The 18,924-nt window shown below is 52.5% G+C and overlaps 2 protein-coding genes across 3 annotated transcripts in view; one reads left to right on the top strand and one right to left on the bottom strand.

The window, feature by feature from the left end:
• The window catches only part of UTS2B (urotensin 2B), a 140,160-nt gene that overhangs the window by 91,714 nt on the left and 29,522 nt on the right, over positions 1–18,924 (bottom strand). The window lies entirely within an intron of this gene.
• The window catches only part of CCDC50 (coiled-coil domain containing 50), an 83,948-nt gene continuing 68,432 nt past the window's right edge, over positions 3,409–18,924 (top strand). Inside the window, exon 1 of one of the 2 annotated variants that reach the window (XM_069212775.1) lies at positions 3,409–3,530. In XM_069212775.1, coding sequence (XP_069068876.1) covers positions 3,485–3,530 — 46 coding nt within the window. In that variant the 5' untranslated portion in view covers positions 3,409–3,484. The remainder of the gene's footprint in view (positions 3,531–18,924) is intronic. The other variant, XM_069212774.1, reaches the window with a different exon arrangement.

Below are 18,924 nucleotides of genomic sequence, written 5' to 3'. Positions count from 1 at the left end.
CCCCATGTCACAGACACTCTCCCCGGATCCTGCCCCCTCTCACCCCCGCCCACCAGGACCCTCTGCCCCCTGCACATGCTAAGCAGACCCCATGTCACAGACACTCTCCCCGGATCCTGCCCCCTCTCACCCCCGCCCACCAGGACCCTCTGCCCCCTGCACATGCTAGGCAGAGCCACATGTCACAGACACTCTCCCCGGATCCTGCCCCCTCTCACCCCCGCCCCCCTGCACATGCTAAGCAGACCCCATGTCACAGACACTCTCCCCGGATCCTGCCCCCTCTCACCCCCGCCCACCAGGACCCTCTGCCCCCTGCACATGCTAGGCAGAGCCACATGTCACAGACACTCTCCCCGGATCCTGCCCCCTCTCACCCCCGCCCCCCTGCACATGCTAAGCAGACCCCATGTCACAGACACTCTCCCCGGATCCTGCCCCCTCTCACCCCCGCCCACCAGGACCCTCTGCCCCCTGCACATGCTAAGCAGCGCCACATGTCACGGTCCACCCTCCCCGGATCCTGCCCCCTCCCACCCCCGCCCCCCAACACCCTCTGCCCCCTGCACATGCTAAGCACAGCCACATGTCACGGTCCACCCTCCCCGGATCCTGCCCCCTCTCACCCCCGCCCCCCTGCACATGCTGAGCAGAGCCACATGTCACGGCCCACCCTCCCCGGATCCTGCCCCCTCTCACCCCCGCCCCCCAACACCCTCTGCCCCCTGCACATGCTAAGCAGAGCCACATGTCACAGACACTCTCCCCGGATCCTGCCCCCTCTCACCCCCGCCCACCAGGACCCTCTGCCCCCCTGCACATGCTAAGCAGAGCCACATGTCACGGTCCACCCTCCCCGGATCCTGCCCCCTCCCACCCCCGCCCCCCAACACCCTCTGCCCCCTGCACATGCTAAGCAGAGCCACATGTCACGGTCCACCCTCCCCGGATCCTGCCCCCTCTCACCCCCGCCCCCCTGCACATGCTGAGCAGAGCCACATGTCACGGTCCACCCTCCCCGGATCCTGCCCCCTCTCACCCCCGCCCCCCAACACCCTCTGCCCCCTGCACATGCTAAGCAGAGCCACATGTCACGGTCCACCCTCCCCGGATCCTGCCCCCTCCCACCCCCGCCCCCCAACACCCTCTGCCCCCTGCACATGCTAAGCAGAGCCACATGTCACGGTCCACCCTCCCCGGATCCTGCCCCCTCTCACCCCCGCCCCCCTGCACATGCTGAGCAGAGCCACATGTCACAGACACCCTCCCCGGATCCTGCCCCCTCCCACCCCCGCCCCCCAACACCCTCTGCCCCCTGCACATGCTAAGCAGAGCCACATGTCACGGTCCACCCTCCCCGGATCCTGCCCCCTCTCACCCCCGCCCCCCTGCACATGCTAAGCAGAGCCACATGTCACAGACACCCTCCCCGGATCCTGCCCCCTCTCACCTCCGCCCCCCTGCACATGCTAAGCAGAGCCACATGTCACAGACACTCTCCCCGGATCCTGCCCCCTCTCACCCCCGCCCACCAGGACCCTCTGCCCCCTGCACATGCTAGGCAGAGCCACATGTCACAGACACTCTCCCCGGATCCTGCCCCCTCTCACCCCCGCCCCCCTGCACATGCTAAGCAGACCCCATGTCACAGACACTCTCCCCGGATCCTGCCCCCTCTCACCAGGACCCTCTGCCCCCTGCACATGCTAGGCAGAGCCACATGTCACAGACACTCTCCCCGGATCCTGCCCCCTCTCACCCCCGCCCCCCTGCACATGCTAAGCAGACCCCATGTCACAGACACTCTCCCCGGATCCTGCCCCCTCTCACCCCCGCCCACCAGGACCCTCTGCCCCCTGCACATGCTAAGCAGACCCCATGTCACAGACACTCTCCCCGGATCCTGCCCCCTCTCACCCCCGCCCACCAGGACCCTCTGCCCCCTGCACATGCTAAGCAGACCCCATGTCACAGACACTCTCCCCGATCCTGCCCCCTCTCACCCCCGCACACCAGGACCCTCTGCCCCCTGCACATGCTAGGCAGAGCCACATGTCACAGACACTCTCCCCGGATCCTGCCCCCTCTCACCCCCGCCCCCCTGCACATGCTAAGCTGACCCCATGTCACAGACACTCTCCCCGGATCCTGCCCCCTCTCACCCCCGCCCACCAGGACCCTCTGCCCCCTGCACATGCTAAGCAGACCCCATGTCACAGACACTCTCCCCGATCCTGCCCCCTCTCACCCCCGCCCACCAGGACCCTCTGCCCCCTGCACATGCTAAGCAGACCCCATGTCACAGACACTCTCCCCGGATCCTGCCCCCTCTCACCCCCGCCCACCAGGACCCTCTGCCCCCTGCACATGCTAAGCAGACCCCATGTCACAGACACTCTCCCCGGATCCTGCCCCCTCTCACCCCCGCCCACCAGGACCCTCTGCCCCCTGCACATGCTAAGCAGACCCCATGTCACAGACACTCTCCCCGGATCCTGCCCCCTCTCACCCCCGCCCACCAGGACCCTCTGCCCCCTGCACATGCTAAGCAGACCCCATGTCACAGACACTCTCCCCGGATCCTGCCCCCTCTCACCCCCGCCCACCAGGACCCTCTGCCCCCTGCACATGCTAAGCAGACCCCATGTCACAGACACTCTCCCCGGATCCTGCCCCCTCTCACCCCCGCCCACCAGGACCCTCTGCCCCCTGCACATGCTAAGCAGACCCCATGTCACAGACACTCTCCCCGGATCCTGCCCCCTCTCACCCCCGCCCACCAGGACCCTCTGCCCCCTGCACATGCTAAGCAGACCCCATGTCACAGACACTCTCCCCGGATCCTGCCCCCTCTCACCAGGACCCTCTGCCCCCTGCACATGCTAAGCAGAGCCCCGGGACACGGACACTCCGTCCACCCTCCCTGGATCCTGCCCCCGTACTCCCAACTCTCCCCCCGCCACTTCCGGTCTGCGGTTACATTGTTGTCAATGATGGTCCGTGGACACAAACGAAGGACAAGGAGGTGCCCCGTCCCCTTGGACGGAAGGAGCCCGTCCGCCGCGAAAAGGTGCCTGGGTGACAAGAAACTTGAAATAAATGAGACAACCCCACACTGCGTCTTTATTCCAATATAATTCACAAATTAGAGTACGAGTTACTAGCTGGAGATTGTTATTGGACTATTTCCATTATTTCAACATTGAACGTTGTCCTTTAGCTCCTCGATGGAGATGGCATTATTTCTGCCCCCAGTGTGGATGCTGCCGGCTCTGCCTGGTACCACCCTCGCCGCCCGGGGATAGCGCCGCGTTGGATTCTATTCAGAGATGGCGCTCGGCCCGACACGCCCCCGCTGCCCCTGAGGTGGGCGGGTCTTTCTTCTGTTTTCTTTAGTAGTAATTGATTAACCGCAGGAGGAGGGCGTCTGTCCTGCCAAGTGTGTACAGAGCCGAGGGCTCCGGGGGACAGACGGACAGACTAGATGGAGCCGAGCATCGACCAGCAGAGGCTGCCTGGAGTCAGGGAAGGTAAGAACCCCCCAGGTGGGCAGTGTGCACCTTCCTACACCCTGCTCCATCCTTTAGTTTTTATTGTATTTCTTATTGCACTTTTGTGTAGCGCGGGCATGGCCCGAAAACATCGGAGCGCTTTACTGCACACACGATAGTGTTACAGTGGCTTACATTTATAGTAGCTGAACTCGATTTCAACCCACCTCAGTCTTTGTACCCCCCCCCCCCCCCCCCCCCGCCCCGCCGCAGCGAGCCTGTAGGAAAGGGATCTTTAATGTCTGTGGTGCACCTCCCACCCCAAGCACCTAGCCTCGGGCACTCCTCAACAGTTACCCCCAGCTGGATCTGTGGTGCTCCCCCCACCACCTAGCCCCGGACCCTCCTCAACATGTACCCCCAGCTGGATCTGTGGTGCACCCCAAGTACCTAGCCCCGGACCCTCCTCAACATGTACCCCCAGCTGGATCTGTGGTGCTCCCCCCACCACCTAGCCCCGGACCCTCCTCAACATGTACCCCCAGCTGGATCTGTGGTGCACCTCCCACCCCAAGCACCTAGCCCCGGACCCTCCTCAACATGTACCCCCAGCTGGATCTGTGGTGCTCCCCCCACCACCTAGCCCCGGACCCTCCTCAACATGTACCCCCAGCTGGATCTGTGGTGCTCCCCCCACCACCTAGCCCCGGACCCTCCTCAACATGTACCCCCAGCTGGATCTGTGGTGCACCTCCCACCCCAAGCACCTAGCCCCGGACCCTCCTCAACATGTACCCCCAGCTGGATCTGTGGTGCACCCCCCACCCCAAGCACCTAGCCTCGGACCCTCCTCAACAGGTACCCCCAGCTGGATCTGTGGTGCTCCCCCCCACCACCTAGCCCCGGACCCTCCTCAACATGTACCCCCAGCTGGATCTGTGGTGCACCCCCCACCCCAAGCACCTAGCCTCGGGCACTCCTCAACAGTTACCCCCAGCTGGATCTGTGGTGCACCCCAAGTACCTAGCCTCGGACCCTCCTCAACATGTACCCCCAGCTGGATCTGTGGTGCACCCCCCACCCCAAGCACCTAGCCCCGGACCCTCCTCAACATGTACCCCCAGCTGGATCTGTGGTGCTCCCCCCACCACCTAGCCCCGGACCCTCCTCAACATGTACCCCCAGCTGGATCTGTGGTGCTCCCCCCACCACCTAGCCCCGGACCCTCCTCAACATGTACCCCCAGCTGGATCTGTGGTGCACCCCAAGTACCTAGCCTCGGACCCTCCTCAACATGTACCCCCAGCTGGATCTGTGGTGCACCCCCCACCCCAAGCACCTAGCCTCGGACCCTCCTCAACAGTTACCCCCAGCTGGATCTGTGGTGCTCCCCCCACCACCTAGCCCCGGACCCTCCTCAACATGTACCCCCAGCTGGATCTGTGGTGCTCCCCCCACCACCTAGCCCCGGACCCTCCTCAACATGTACCCCCAGCTGGATCTGTGGTGCACCCCAAGTACCTAGCCTCGGACCCTCCTCAACATGTACCCCCAGCTGGATCTGTGGTGCACCCCCCACCCCAAGCACCTAGCCTCGGACCCTCCTCAACAGTTACCCCCAGCTGGATCTGTGGTGCTCCCCCCACCACCTAGCCCCGGACCCTCCTCAACATGTACCCCCAGCTGGATCTGTGGTGCTCCCCCCACCACCTAGCCCCGGACCCTCCTCAACATGTACCCCCAGCTGGATCTGTGGTGCACCTCCCACCCCAAGCACCTAGCCTCGGACCCTCCTCAACATGTACCCCCAGCTGGATCTGTGGTGCACCCCCCACCCCAAGCACCTAGCCTCGGACCCTCCTCAACAGGTACCCCCAGCTGGATCTGTGGTGCACCCCCCACCACCTAGCTTCTGATCCTCCTCAACAGGTACCCCCAGCTGGATCTGTGGTGCACCCCCCACCACCTAGCTTCTGATCCTCCTCAACAGGTACCCCCAGCTGGATCTGTGGTGCACCCCCCCCACCCCAAGCACCTAGCCTCGGACCCTCCTCAACAGGTACCCCCAGCTGGATCTGTGGTGCACCCCCCCACCCCAAGCACCTAGCCTCGGACCCTCCTCAACAGGTACCCCAACTGTGTGTGTGGAATACGAAACTCCTAGTCTCGGACCCTCCTCAACCGTGATCTCTCCACACCCCACCGCCTACAGGGGCTCCTGGAGTCAGGTGAAGTAAGAGCCCCCTTTTCTGGTTTCATTGCTTCTGGGAGCTATGGAAGGGTACACGATACTGATCTCCTGCCCCTCCCCCCACCCCCCCCCGCCCCCCCCCGCAGCATCTAATGTGATGGGACATTCTGCAGTAAAGAGGAAAATAGATATTTCATGGTCTGCCCTTGCACCTGTTCGACCCCTCCACCCCCACCTCCCCCGTATTTACTAACGTAGAGAAAACTGGCGGTAAATAAAAATGATGGCGTGGACAGGATGTCAGTCTGGTACAACTTCAGGATGGAACAAGACACAGCGTGGTTGTCTCAAGGCCACATGGTGGCCGCCCCTGACCCACAAACACCATTGCTACCAAGGAGCAGCCACACCAGGCCTAGGCTCGCAGGTGTCTGGCCCCTGCAGGCTGCAGTAGGTGGCAGGTTGTGCCCAGACAGGACCCAGCTGCACCACTTCAAACATCCCCAGGCATCTGGAGATCACCATGTACCCCCCACCCCCCACTGCAAGGCATCTGCCCTAACCTCACCTCCCAGAGAGAGCAGCCGAGCTGCTGGGGTAGGGGGCGGGGCTTCTGCAGAGTTTGGTACCTGGAGCTCCAGTCATTAAAAGTTATCTAACGCTGCTGTGTAACGTGTGTAGGTGCCCGGATGCTCTCTGCAAGCCATCTATTGTACATTTTCGGCCAGCGTACCACGCCCCTGGCCCCTGTCTTTGCACCCATCCCAGTTTCCTTTAAATACGTGTCCTGGTTGGGGGCAGAGTGCTTGGTGGACATCGGACCAACGTGTGTGTGTGTGTGTGTGTGTGTGTGTGTTTACATTCAGCCGTGATTGTCTTTGAAATCACAGCATCTCTGCTGCATCAACTCATTCAGGCTTCTCAGCAGGAGGTCTCTGGTCCATCTTCAGGAAGACCTGAGCTCCTGCCACAGCTGAAGGTGAAGCTGTGAACCTCATTTAAAAGTCCAGTCGCACTCCGTCTGTATGTAGTTTTTTAAGTTCATAAACATAATATGTATTTTTTTTACAAATTGTAAACTGTGTAGGAACAGCCTCTGTACTCGTTTATTTTTTCAAAAGTACTCATTGGCTGCCAACTTATAGACTTTCTCTTAAGGCTGACATTTCCTGTTTTTTTTCATTTTTATTTGTTTTGGGGGGTGCCCCTGTGTCTTGTGGTTTCTGTTCTGGTTTTTCTAGTTCCTTTTACCTGCCTCCACATAACCTTTATATTTGCTTTCTTTGTGTAAGTGTATCGTGCAAAAGCCAAGTTAATAGCTTTTTTGGAATCTGATATTATAGATGACCCCCCCCCCCCTCCCCACAATAAACCCTCTTTCTGTTTTTTCTTTCTCTTTCTCTCACCCCTTCTTGTCGCCTAAACATATTTCTAGATGTCTATGAAAGGGGAATAAGGGACTTGGTTGTTTCTGCAGGCATTTGCATCTTTATTTCAGACCTCTGACGCGCAGCATGCACATGGTTAAATAGTGAGCTGGTCTTCTTCTCAGGGGTATTTCATTTTGGGAATATTTGTGGCAGTTGTCAATGTTTGCTTCTTGTTATGAGACAAGCTAGAATTAACTTCTGAAGTAAATTTTTGAGATATTGTGCAAATGAGACAGCCTCTGAATCCTCCTTTGTGAAAGTTGTGAGCAGTGGGATAGTTCCTTAGTTTTCCTGTTTCCTAATATTCCTTGACAACCTGCACATTGTACTTTTAAAATGATGGTTTCTGTATCCGTGAGATAAAAAAAAAAAAACAGCGATGGGGTAGGGCTCAATTAGGGTGGGCTTTGAACCCTGTGGAATATTTCCCACTCTGTGCTCCGCTCAGAGCGTGGAGTAACAAAAAACTGTGTAGAGAAGTGGATTTTTTTCCCTCGCTCGCGCATGTCAATGGTGAGTTGGTGAGTGATAAGTAAGGAAAATCTTACACAACGCCACCTCCAGGAGAGATTTGTCAACGCGAGCGGCTGCAGATGGTAGCGACTACTCGAGTTGAGAAACCTTCTGCTCACGTTGAGGAATCCGCCACTCGAGTAGAAAATCAACACTAGCGGCAGAAAAGAATCACCGCCCTTATGCACTGCGCAGGGAGACGTTCATGCTGATTTTTCATCACAGGACAAACACCTGTCAATAAAATTCGACACAAGTGGCATTAACTAACACACTCCACCGCTTGCGGAACTACGTGTATCGCGGCGGATATTTTTTGGCACTTTATGGAGCTCCGCAAACTCCGACCAGGCCGAAGCTCAATCACCTGAAAAGTTTACATGGTTGAAAAAACAAAATGAAACATAAAGTCCTTTTGGGTTGGAAAGCCATAGTGAAAAACTGGAAGATTAATATCAGGGAAAAGAGTGGAGGGATCTCTGTGTCTCGATAGAGTGACTTTACTCTGGTGCGGAACTTGAGGGATCTGTACTCCCATTGTGTGCTGCCCTGCAGGTTGACGAAGGTGATCCTCCACTAAGAGTGTTGGCTAATACTTTGTCAGATGTGACGGACTCACCCTTTACATTCTAACCTCTTGACGTTGCAGGTGATGGAATTATGTGTTCTTCATGATCTAAGGTCCTAGAACTCACAGTTGCTAGTAATGTCAGGACAGTCTTCCTGGCTCCTGCCACTGGAGGGCTGTTAGGTACATCACCACTGTTCTCAGAGGCCCAGGAACCAATAAAAGCCCACACAGTTCCCACATACCTCCTCCTTCCAGCCCTGCCCAGCTTGGCCTTCATCTCCGGGGGGTAGCGAGAAGCAGTCAAAGCCCTTGGCGGAGGGGCTGAGGAAGAAAGGCCTCACACACAACAAAATAAATGTCAGAGCAATGTGTATCCCTGGCAAAAGGACAAACCTGCGTTAAAATCAAGTAAATGTGATCAGAAACTGTAGGGAATTTATGTTAAGGTAGAAAGGAAGTTAGAATTATAGCCCTGTAAGGAACCCCAGCTCCAGCCGCAGGTGCTGTCACACCAAGCAGCCTTTCCCCCATGTATCCCCAAGGGGTTAGTTCCTAAGTACATTATAAGGCTGATGCCATCACTGGGCCTGGATGGGCACTCGCCAGGCGTAGTCAAATGATGCAGAGGAAACGCTGACTCTGCTACACAGATGTCGACTAGCGGGTAATGAGGCTACGCTGGAGCAGACCGACCGGCACAGAGCAAAGTATGAAGGATGCTGTGATCGAGGGATCTCCCACCACATATGTATTATTTGACTAATTCGATGATCCATGCGTGGATCTAATGAGTGGAAAGCAACCCATTGACTGAGAGCTCAGGTGGAGGTGTCTGGTGGAGAAAAACCCTGGTGATAAGTGTCTCCCACCAGGACCTCACTCCAACAAATGTAAACACCAATTACTTCATAATCACTCAGATCATCTACAAAAACATTCATATCCCTCGCTCTTGCCCCCCCACCACCCAAGACTTCCAGGAGTCCCGGATACTTTCTTTCACACACTCTTCTCTTCTGCTCGAGTTCCTAACACCCATCCACATTCCTCATTATCTTTTCGACAGTTAACAATTCATAAGTTAACTTGGTAAGTTTGCTCACCATCCTGCCTTCCTCATCGTTGAAGTGTAGCGCATGGTGGAATCACTTGGGCCACGAGCACTGGTCACCCCGCTGCGTTACCACGGAGCGTTCTTCTCCAACCATGGCCTAATGGTGTTATCAATGCGTAGCGTGGCAGAGACCCCTAGGAGGAAGCCTTGGGCACAGCAGATGGACAGTAGCTCTTACGCCCACCTTGCATCTGGAACAGGCACACTCACTCAATCCCCTGCAGCTCCCACGGGGAACTCAGAGTATCCAGGAGGCAGCCGTGAGAGTAAAGTAACTGATCCTTCTACTCCAAAGGAGTCATCGCTGATCTCTGTGATGAAGAAGGTTTGAAGACATGACAGCTGCCACCGGTCGTCTTTCTGGATCCCTAGGGTGCTGCTGTTGCAATACCTTGTGTTGCAGCACGGTAGAGGAGTTTTCTTTTTTTCTTTTCTTTCATAATATACAGATGCACACATGCATGCTGAAATAGGGCATGGTGCTGCTTTCAGCACAAATCACTTTTTTTGTTTTTTTTTTTGCATCCCCCTTGATGCTGTCCCCCTATCTATGGTATGATGCCCCCACATCTCATAGTGATCCTTCCTTTACCCCTCTTCCTGTCTGCGTTCTCTTCTGCCACAGCAATGACGCTGCCCCCTCCAGTCGGAAGTAGGGTTGGGCTGAACTGGTTGAAATTTACTCTGTGGAATTCCACTCAATTACATAAAAACTGTGAGATTCCCGGAAGTCCTGCGGGTGGAATTTGGTTATATCCCCCCTGTTCGTGATGATTTCTAGCACTGGGAGCTTGTTCTACGATATAAAATCAGCATGATCGGCACCCAGCGCATGTAGAGGGTGCTGCTTCCTACTGCAGCTCGAGTAGATTTTCTACTTGAACAGCAGCTTTCTCAACACAAACAGTCGGTACCTAAAACGAATGGTCGCGACCAGCTTTGGGAAATATTGCTGGGAGGCGTTCTAGCACCCGAAGATCACGGTAGGGGATGCAACTTCTCGCTCATGCTCACCAACCTTACATTGCCAAGGCTCACATGAGAAAAACCTCCACCACATGGCTGTAAGCAGAACCCGGAGTGGACAAAACTCTGCTGGCGGAGATGACATTTCACCCACCCCTAGATTGAAAAGGGGCCAGCGGTTAACATAACAACCCCCCACCCTGTCATGGTGTAGGCCTGTTCCCGCTCCTTGTCATTGGCTGGCTGTTGTGAAGGAGTCTAGAGAAGCAGTCTTTTAGCTTTGTGTCTGTCATTTCACTTCAGTGGCACCAGACTAGTTTCCTGCCGTGCCTGAGTGACCTGGTGCCCAGGACTGATGCAGCCGGAGTTTCCATGAACCTGTGTAAATGTGCTCAGTTTTGGCCAGACAGATGTCCCAGCAAGACCAACGCGGGCTATTTTGACTGCGCTCAAGTCTTTCTGTGGCCTTTGCTCGATCACCCTTCAGCTGCAAATGCAGCGCCTTGTCCCGTACATTGGTCTAGGGACTACCCTCTTACGACACTTACATCGGGCATGTGTGCAGAGGGTCAGCCCACCTCTGCTGCTTTACTGGGTGCATGTATGAGTGTTCTCCTGCCTGCAGCATTTCAGGAGTTGCTGAAGTGTCTGTGTGAGTTTATTTTCCATCGCAGAGCCTGTTCAGTCCCTGTTCTGTGTGTATGAGGGTTGTTTACCCTGCTGATACCTTAACTTAGCACGGGTATTGAGTGGCTTTTACCGTGCTGTACCTGTTCTATGTGTTTGCGTGAGTGACGCTTGCTCTGCTGCTGCTGTGGTGTACCGCGTTTGTCTTTTACACTGCTGTAATCCATACTCCTGTGTGAGTGAAGCTTGTTCTGCTGCTGTGGTATTCTTGTGTGTCTTTTACACTACTTTAATCCACAGTGCTGTGTGAGTGACGCTTGCTCTGCTGCTGTGGTGTACCGCGTTTGTCTTTTACACTGCTGTAATACACAGTGCTGTGTGAGTGAAGCTTGCTCTGCTGCTGTGGTATTCTTGTGTGTTTTTTACACTGCTGTAATACACAGTGCTGTGTGAGTGAAGCTTGCTCTGCTGCTGTGGTATCCTTGTGTGTCTTTTACACTACTTTAATCCACAGTGCTGTGTGAGTGACGCTTGCTCTGCTGCTGTGGTGTACCGCGTTTGTCTTTTACACTGCTGTAATCCATACTCCTGTGTGAGTGAAGCTTGCTCTGCTGCTGTGGTATCCTTGTGTGTCTTTTACACTACTTTAATCCACAGTGCTGTGTGAGTGAAGCTTGTACTGCTGCTGCTGTGGTATCCTCATGTTTCTTTTACACTACTTTAATCCATAGTGCTGTGTGAGTGAAGCTTGCTCTGGTATCCTCATGTGTCTTTAACACTGCTATAATCCACAGTGCTGTGTGAGTGAAGCTTGCTCTGCTGCTCTGGTATCCTCCTGTTTCTTTTACACTACTTTAATCCACAGTGCTGTGTGAGTGAAGCTTGCACTGCTGCTGCTGTGGTATCCTTGTGTATCTTTTACACTGCTATATTCCACAGTGCTCTGTGAGTGAAGCTTGCTCTGCTGCTGTGGGATCCTTGTGTATCTTTTACACTGCTATAATCCACAGTGCTGTGTGAGAGAAGCTTGCACTGCTGCTGCTGTGGTATCCTTGTGTGTCTTTTACACTACTTTAATCCATAGTGCTGTGTGAGTGAAGCTTGCTCTGCTGCTCTGGTATCCTCATGTGTCTTTAACACTGCTATAATCCACAGTGCTGTGTGAGTGAAGCTTGCTCTGCTGCTCTGGTATCCTCCTGTTTCTTTTACACTACTTTAATCCACAGTGCTGTGTGAGTGAAGCTTGCACTGCTGCTGCTGTGGTATCCTTGTGTATCTTTTACACTGCTATATTCCACAGTGCTCTGTGAGTGAAGCTTGCTCTGCTGCTGTGGAATCCTTGTGTATCTTTTACACTGCTATAATCCACAGTGCTGTGGGAGAGAAGCTTGCACTGCTACTGCTGTGGTATCCTTGTGTGTCTTTTACACTACTTTAATCCATAGTGCTGTGTGAGTGAAGCTTGCTCTGCTGCTGTGGTATCCTCATGTGTCTTTAACACTGCTATAATCCACAGTGCTGTGTTAGAGAAGCCTGCTCTGCTGCTTTGGTATCCTTGTGTGTCTTTTACACTACTTTAATCCACAGTGCTGTGTGAGTGAAGCTTGCACTGCTGCTGCTGTGGTATACCTCTGTGTCTTTTACGCTGCTGTAATCCACACTCCTGTGTGAAACGCTTGCACTGCTTCTGTTTCACTATACAAATGTCTTGGTCTTATATTGTTCAAGGTAAGCGTCTGTTCTGTGTGAGTGAAGCTTGCACTGCTGTGGCATACCTCATGTGTCTTTTACCCCTCTGTAATCCACACGCCTGTGTGAAAAGCTTGCACCACTTCTATTGCCTATTCTAGTGTGTCCTGAGATTATATTGTTTGAGGCAGGAGCCCGTACTTTGTGAGAGTGAAGCCTGCATTGCTTCTGTTTCGCTATACTAGTGTGTCCTGAGATTATATTGTTCGAGGCAGGAGCCTGTACTCTGTGAGAGTGAAGCTTGCATCGCTTCTGTTTCTCTATACGAGTGTGTCCTGAGATTATATTGTTCGAGGCAGGAGCCTGTACTTTGTGAGAGTGAAGCTTGCATCTCTTCTTTTTCTCTATACGAGTGTGTCCTGAGATTATATTGTTCGAGGCAGGAGCCTGTACTTTGTGAGAGTGAAGCTTGTACTCTGTGAGAGTGAAGCTTGCATCGCTTCTGTTTCTCTATACAAGTGTGTCCTGAGATTATATTGTTCGAGGCAGGAGCCTGTACTTTGTGAGAGTGAAGCCAGCATTGCTTCTGTTTCTCTATACAAGTGTGTCCTGAGATTATATTGTTCGAGGCAGGAGCCTCTACTTTGTGAGAGTGAAGCTTGCATTGCTTCTGTTTCTCTATACTAGTGTGTCCTGAGATTATATTGTTCGAGGCAGGAGCCTCTACTTTGTGAGAGTGAAGCTTGCATTGCTTCTGTTTCTCTATACTAGTGTGTCCTGAGATTATATTGTTCTAGGCAGGAGCCCGTACTCTGTGAGAGTGAAGCTTGCATTGCTTCTGTTTCTCTATACGAGTGTGTCCTTAGATTATATTGTTCGAGGCAGGAGCCTGTACTTTGTGAGAGTGAAGCTTGCATTGTTTCTGCCTTTGGTGTTCTTGGTGAATATCTTGCACAGAGCCTATGTGGAAGAGAAGCTTGCACTGCTCCATATCAGTGTCTAGGTTGTGCTACTGATGCTTATACTGTGTCTGGCCTTCGTGTGGGAGGGATGCATGCTGTGCTGATGCCAGGTCTTGCCTTAGGCCTGTGTGGGAAGCAGGCATACTGCTTTTATATACACGTGCATGGGCCTAGACCTTCTGTGGTTCATGCAGTACCTGCGGTGTGAGAGAGCGGAGCTTGCTCCGTTGCTGTCTTTGCTGTACCTGGCGTGCGTATCTTTCACAGTACTGGCCATGCTGTGCTCTGCCTGCCTGGTGTAAATGGACTGGGTTTGCCCTGCAAGGACCACTGTGGGATGGGGTAATCAATACTTTGAGTAAAAAGGTTCAACAGTGGCCATAGAGTACTGGTGCCTCTGTACCCAGACGTGGCTCCTCATGCTGAACGGTCAGAGCAGAGCCGTTTCAGTAGAAAGTGTGAGCGGTCCAGCCCTACCGCACCCAGGAGAGTGCCTGGCTCTGCCTCTTAGCACTACGTTGAAAAATGAAAGCTCAAGGAAGGACTCGCGCCCCTTACCTTACCTGGTACAAGATACCGGAGCATCTTCAGACACCGCTGTTTCCAAATTAAAGGAGACTGAGGATCTTTTTTGTGTCCTGGTGAAGACATCCTCATCTTGAGAAAGTTTTACCGGAGATTGAAACTCATCAATCAATTAGTAATTTGTTAAGCACGCTACTCACCCGGTAGGGTCTCAAGGCGCTGGGGGGGGGGAACGGGTACTACTGCTCGAAGAGCCAGGTCTTGAGGCGCTTCCTGAAGGTCAGGAGGTCCTGGGTCAGACATAGGTTGACGGGGAGGGAGTTCCTTCTCCCACCTTGCCGCCAAAACCTGGATCTGCCGTCGGCTGTGGTACGGTGGACACTGGGGACGGGGGCGAGGGCGGCAGAGCGGGTCTGGCGTGTCTGGTTTTAGAAGTTGAGGCGCTTGCTCGTTGAGGTAGGCAGGTCCGGCGTGGTTGAGAGCCTTGTGAGCGTGGATCAGGAGTTTGAAGATGAGGGAGGTCGTGGAGATCCCTGAGTTGGACTGAGATGTGTTTGTGGCGAAATGTTAAGGATGAGTCGTGCTGAGGCGTTCTGGATGCGCTGGAGTTTTCTCTGGAGTTTGCCCGTTGTTCCCGCATAGAGTGTTGCCATAGCCCAGTCTGCTGCTGACGAAGGTTGGACTCCTGGGGGATGCACTTGAATCTGAGACAATTATTTGCTGTGCTAGGAGCACCATCGGTGAATTTGCGTTTTTTTCTTTAAAAAAAAAAAAAAAAAGTGCACAAACAAATCTCGAAGAATAATGTATGCTTTGGGTGTGTAGAATGAGCAATCATACCTGCTTACAGAGCAGCAGTGACCTATGGCTCGTGGGAGCCCTGTCCCACTACACAAACCCTGTTCTGTGAGCACAGGGAGGCTCCCGGCCGGGTTGTGGTCACTCTTACCTCCTCTGTCAGCAAAGACTAGCACCTTTGCCATTGACAAGGCTTGTTTGGACAGTCGATGTGTCCTTTCAGATCGCGTGTTCTGCTCTTCATGTTTCTGGTGGCTGCGGCGCGTATTGTTCTATATTTCCTGTCACTTTAGATTCCTAGCCCCTCGAAGCTTGCACTCGTCGGACCGCTTCCTGTCCTTGTTGGGGTGGGCGCTGCTCGGATCCCCCCTGGCCGACTTCTGGTTGTTGCTAATATAGGGGTCTTGGTTTATGGAGCTTTTCATGCCTTTTGTGGCGCTATATGAAATGCAGAGCTGCGTGAACATCAGTAATATTGCAGTTCCTTGCAATGGTGGCACAGGGGCGTATTCATTTACTTAAATAAAAAAGTGCTTTATTTCTTTTATTTTTATTTTTTTTATGCTGCCCCACATGAGCTCGCTACCCATACAAGGAAGCATTTGCAATGCAGTGGGTCTCGCGTTTGCTCCCGTTAGAACCATGAGCGTTGTGAATTCCTAACTGGACTTTTCTTGCCACATAAATTGAAAATGAAAAGTATAATAGTTGACATAAGCGAGTGAATACAAAGCGCCACGGCCGCTATGAGTGTGAGTACAAAGGAGAGACACAAAAGGAAAAAGAAGTTCGCTCATGTCAAACGTGCAGTTATCCATGGAACCGGGTCGATGGCCAAGGCGGTATCAACACCGCCCCAAGGAGGGACAAACGTAAAGCATTTCCCAATGATAACAAAGGAGTTTTGAAAGGCATGCCTGGGAACAAATGAAAGTGGTGGGTGTGGTTAGAAGCCCACATAGATTTATGCTCGACCTAAAAACTGCTCCTAGATTGATGGCTGTTGCTCCGTTCTAGCGCTTAGAGGGATTTCTATACCCATTTTAGCTCTTAAACCGGGTTTTCTCTGTTTAGTGGAATCCAGCCTTTTTCGTAGAATTTACCTGCAGCAATTTTTTTTGTATTTTTTTTTCTAGAAAAACACTTCTCTGATCCCACTTTTTATACATGGATTGGTTAGGGGCCCTTTCGTGCTGGCAACGGCCTGCCTGTTTGAGCCGTGATTGAGACCTTCGTATCAGCTGGAGTAGGGCAGCCCCATCCTTCATCCTTCTAAGGTCTAAGACAAGGAGTCTCCATGGAATTGCTAATAACACCTATTGCATATGGTCCTAGAGGCCCTTTCCGTTTGTGGTTAAGCCCTAAATATCTTTTTTTTATTACCCTATTTTGCTTTATTTCAGTTAGAAGCGTGCACAGAGTTTGGGCATTTAACGTACATACACTGTGTGCTTATAGTGGGTGGTGGAAACGGGAGTGCACATGGCTAAGGCTTTCAATTCGATGGTAAAGACTGTTTTGATGCTTGTATCTTCCTGGGTGTCCCTCACTAGATGCTCAGAAACGACATCTTGGGGTCCAGGCAGTGGCCAGGCGTGGAACCAACCTCACCAAGCATCAGTCTTGCTAACCGAAGAAAAATGTATATCTGAGAGAATAAAAAAATCCACTGTCGACGTTGGTGTAATCCGCATCTCACTGGAGTACAGATTGGGCTTCGTGGCGCTGAGCAGATCCCGGTGCAGTCAGAAAGGCCCTGTTGGTCAGTGGTGGGTGCTCACCCTTCTGGAAGTACTTCAGATGTTTCCTGTTCACTACCACTTCCTGCTTTTGTCCTCTCAGACTTTTATCTGTCTCTCCACCCCTCTCAAGACAAACGGACACATCTGGATTTTAAGTATATTTCTTCTGAACCCTTACTGGCCACGGTCTGCTTGGAAGCGTGAGTTGCACACTAGCAAGGGTTTTTAATTTCAACTTTTGTTCTTTATTTTCCATTTATCAAACCCTGAGCACTTGCTGGCCTCCGTCTGCTTTGAAGCTGGACTCGCTCCTTAAGAAGTGCACAAAGTCAGATTTTCTTATATATTGTATTATGTATTTGACGTACGCTTTCCCCTGCCACCTGCATGTGTTTGTGTCATTAATGGGACTTTAGGGCTATATATTGAGTTAACTGACTGACTCCTGTAATCTCTCTTTGCGTTGTGTCATTGTCCCTTCAGATAAAGATCTCCACAGGCTCAACTGATAAGTTTGATTAGCATTTGTTTGTGGTGTGTGTGTGTGTGTGTGTGTGTGTGTGTGTTTTATTTTTTATTTTTTGTTGTGCTAAGTACTCACTTCTAATATTTCTTTAACCAGGAGAGAAAGACTTCCTATGAAGTAAAACCCCTGGTAATCGCCCACTGAACTAGATGAGTGACTCCTTGCTAACATGTCTGGGTCCGCCCGTTCCTCAAGGATTCACCGTCATTTTTTAAAATATGTTGGTAGCTCGTGGAAGGGGTCTGCTCCTATAAGAGAAGCTCAGATTAAATTAAACAATATCATTCGCTGTGTCTTCCTTTGGATTGTTTTACTCTTCAACGGAAAACCCTACCAAAGAGCTCCTCGCTCTTCCACAGCCTGCATTACCCTTTCTACAAAGTTGCCCCCTAAGGCCTGCCTCTTCTGAGGGAGTTTGGACCTGCTACACTGGAATGCATCTCTGTGCCTGGTGAAGGGATTCTGGGGTGTAATAGTTGGTGTCTCTTCTTGCAAATCTGTTTGAGGGTTTGTCTTCAGTAGATGTAGATTGTTCTTGGATCAGAAGTGCTTTGTTCCACCGTCTTCTCTGTCCGTAGAATGTGTCCTTCGGTTTCTTGCATATCCATCTCCTGCACTCTTTTCTTCAGACTTTTCTCTGGTCTGAAAGGTTTCGGGGGAGTCCGCACATTTAGGGGCAAAGACACAACCTACTTGCAACTGGGTGGTTCCTGGTAACAGCGCAGTTGGATTGTTAATTCCTCTGAATGTAGTATTCTTTAGAGAGTGTCTTCACCCTTTTCTTAAATTTGTAGCAGCTCTGATGAGACCGGGGTGCCATCCCTCGCCAAGGGTGCATAGATGGAGAAGGCTTGTTGCCTTCAGGTATTTTTCTCTCTTTTTCCACTTGTTCATTTCCAGTCTGATGGTGATTTGGCTGCAGGTATGCAAGAGCCACCCAGAGGGTGCATTTTTCAGCCACCCGGCAGGCGTGCCAGGAGTGATGGCTTCAGTGAAGATGAAGCTGGGTTTGAACACAGTACGGGTGGTAAGTGGAGCCAACTGAGTTCCCACTGGGTTGGGATTATGTTGCCCTAGTTCTTCAGGCACCTGATGAGGAGAGCTGAGGCATGCTAAGGAACCAAAGTTTGTAACTTTCAGTTTTTTTGGAACTGCATATTGGGCATATGCCTCAAGCATAACCCAGCCAAGAATACATTTCTCTTCCCTAAAACCACCAGTAGACAAGCTTACTTCCAAATGAGAAACAGCAACATAAAGCTCAACAGATTCATATCTCCAAGTGATAGTAAAAGAGATCTCTTGCCCTCAGCCTTGACCCCATCTCTACTACAGGAAGGGCTGTATCATTCTAATCCTAGGACCAGGTGGAGTGGACGAGCGACATCATGCCTGCATGAAAGACTTAGGAACAGTCCAGTCCTCCACCCTCCCCGATAAGGTGCACCATTGATCCCACAACCTTCTTCCTTGCTCCGCCGTAGCACTTGAAAACAGCCTTTTGCATGCCGTGGTCCATCTCCCCAAGGGTCTGGATAAACTGGGCCACTTTATCAGCAGACTAAGGGTACTACGGAGGTGCCCACTCCAAGTTGAGAAGCGAAGGAGTGATTGAAGAAGATGTGGAGCCTTCTCTCCATGAGCACTGAGAATTAGTCATTCCTACCCGCTCCTCAGGCTTGCATCATTGGTGCTAAGGCTCCGAAAGTAACAAGACCATCCCAAAGACAACTGCACCATTCACCCTTGCCACCCTTTTTCTAGGCACCTTGTAGTTCC

This window comes from Pleurodeles waltl, chromosome 11 (genome assembly GCF_031143425.1).
Source record: "Pleurodeles waltl isolate 20211129_DDA chromosome 11, aPleWal1.hap1.20221129, whole genome shotgun sequence".
Classification (NCBI taxonomy): Eukaryota; Metazoa; Chordata; class Amphibia; order Caudata; family Salamandridae; genus Pleurodeles; species Pleurodeles waltl.
Note: the sequence above shows the minus strand (reverse complement) of the source record. Positions and strands in the feature narration are given on the sequence as shown.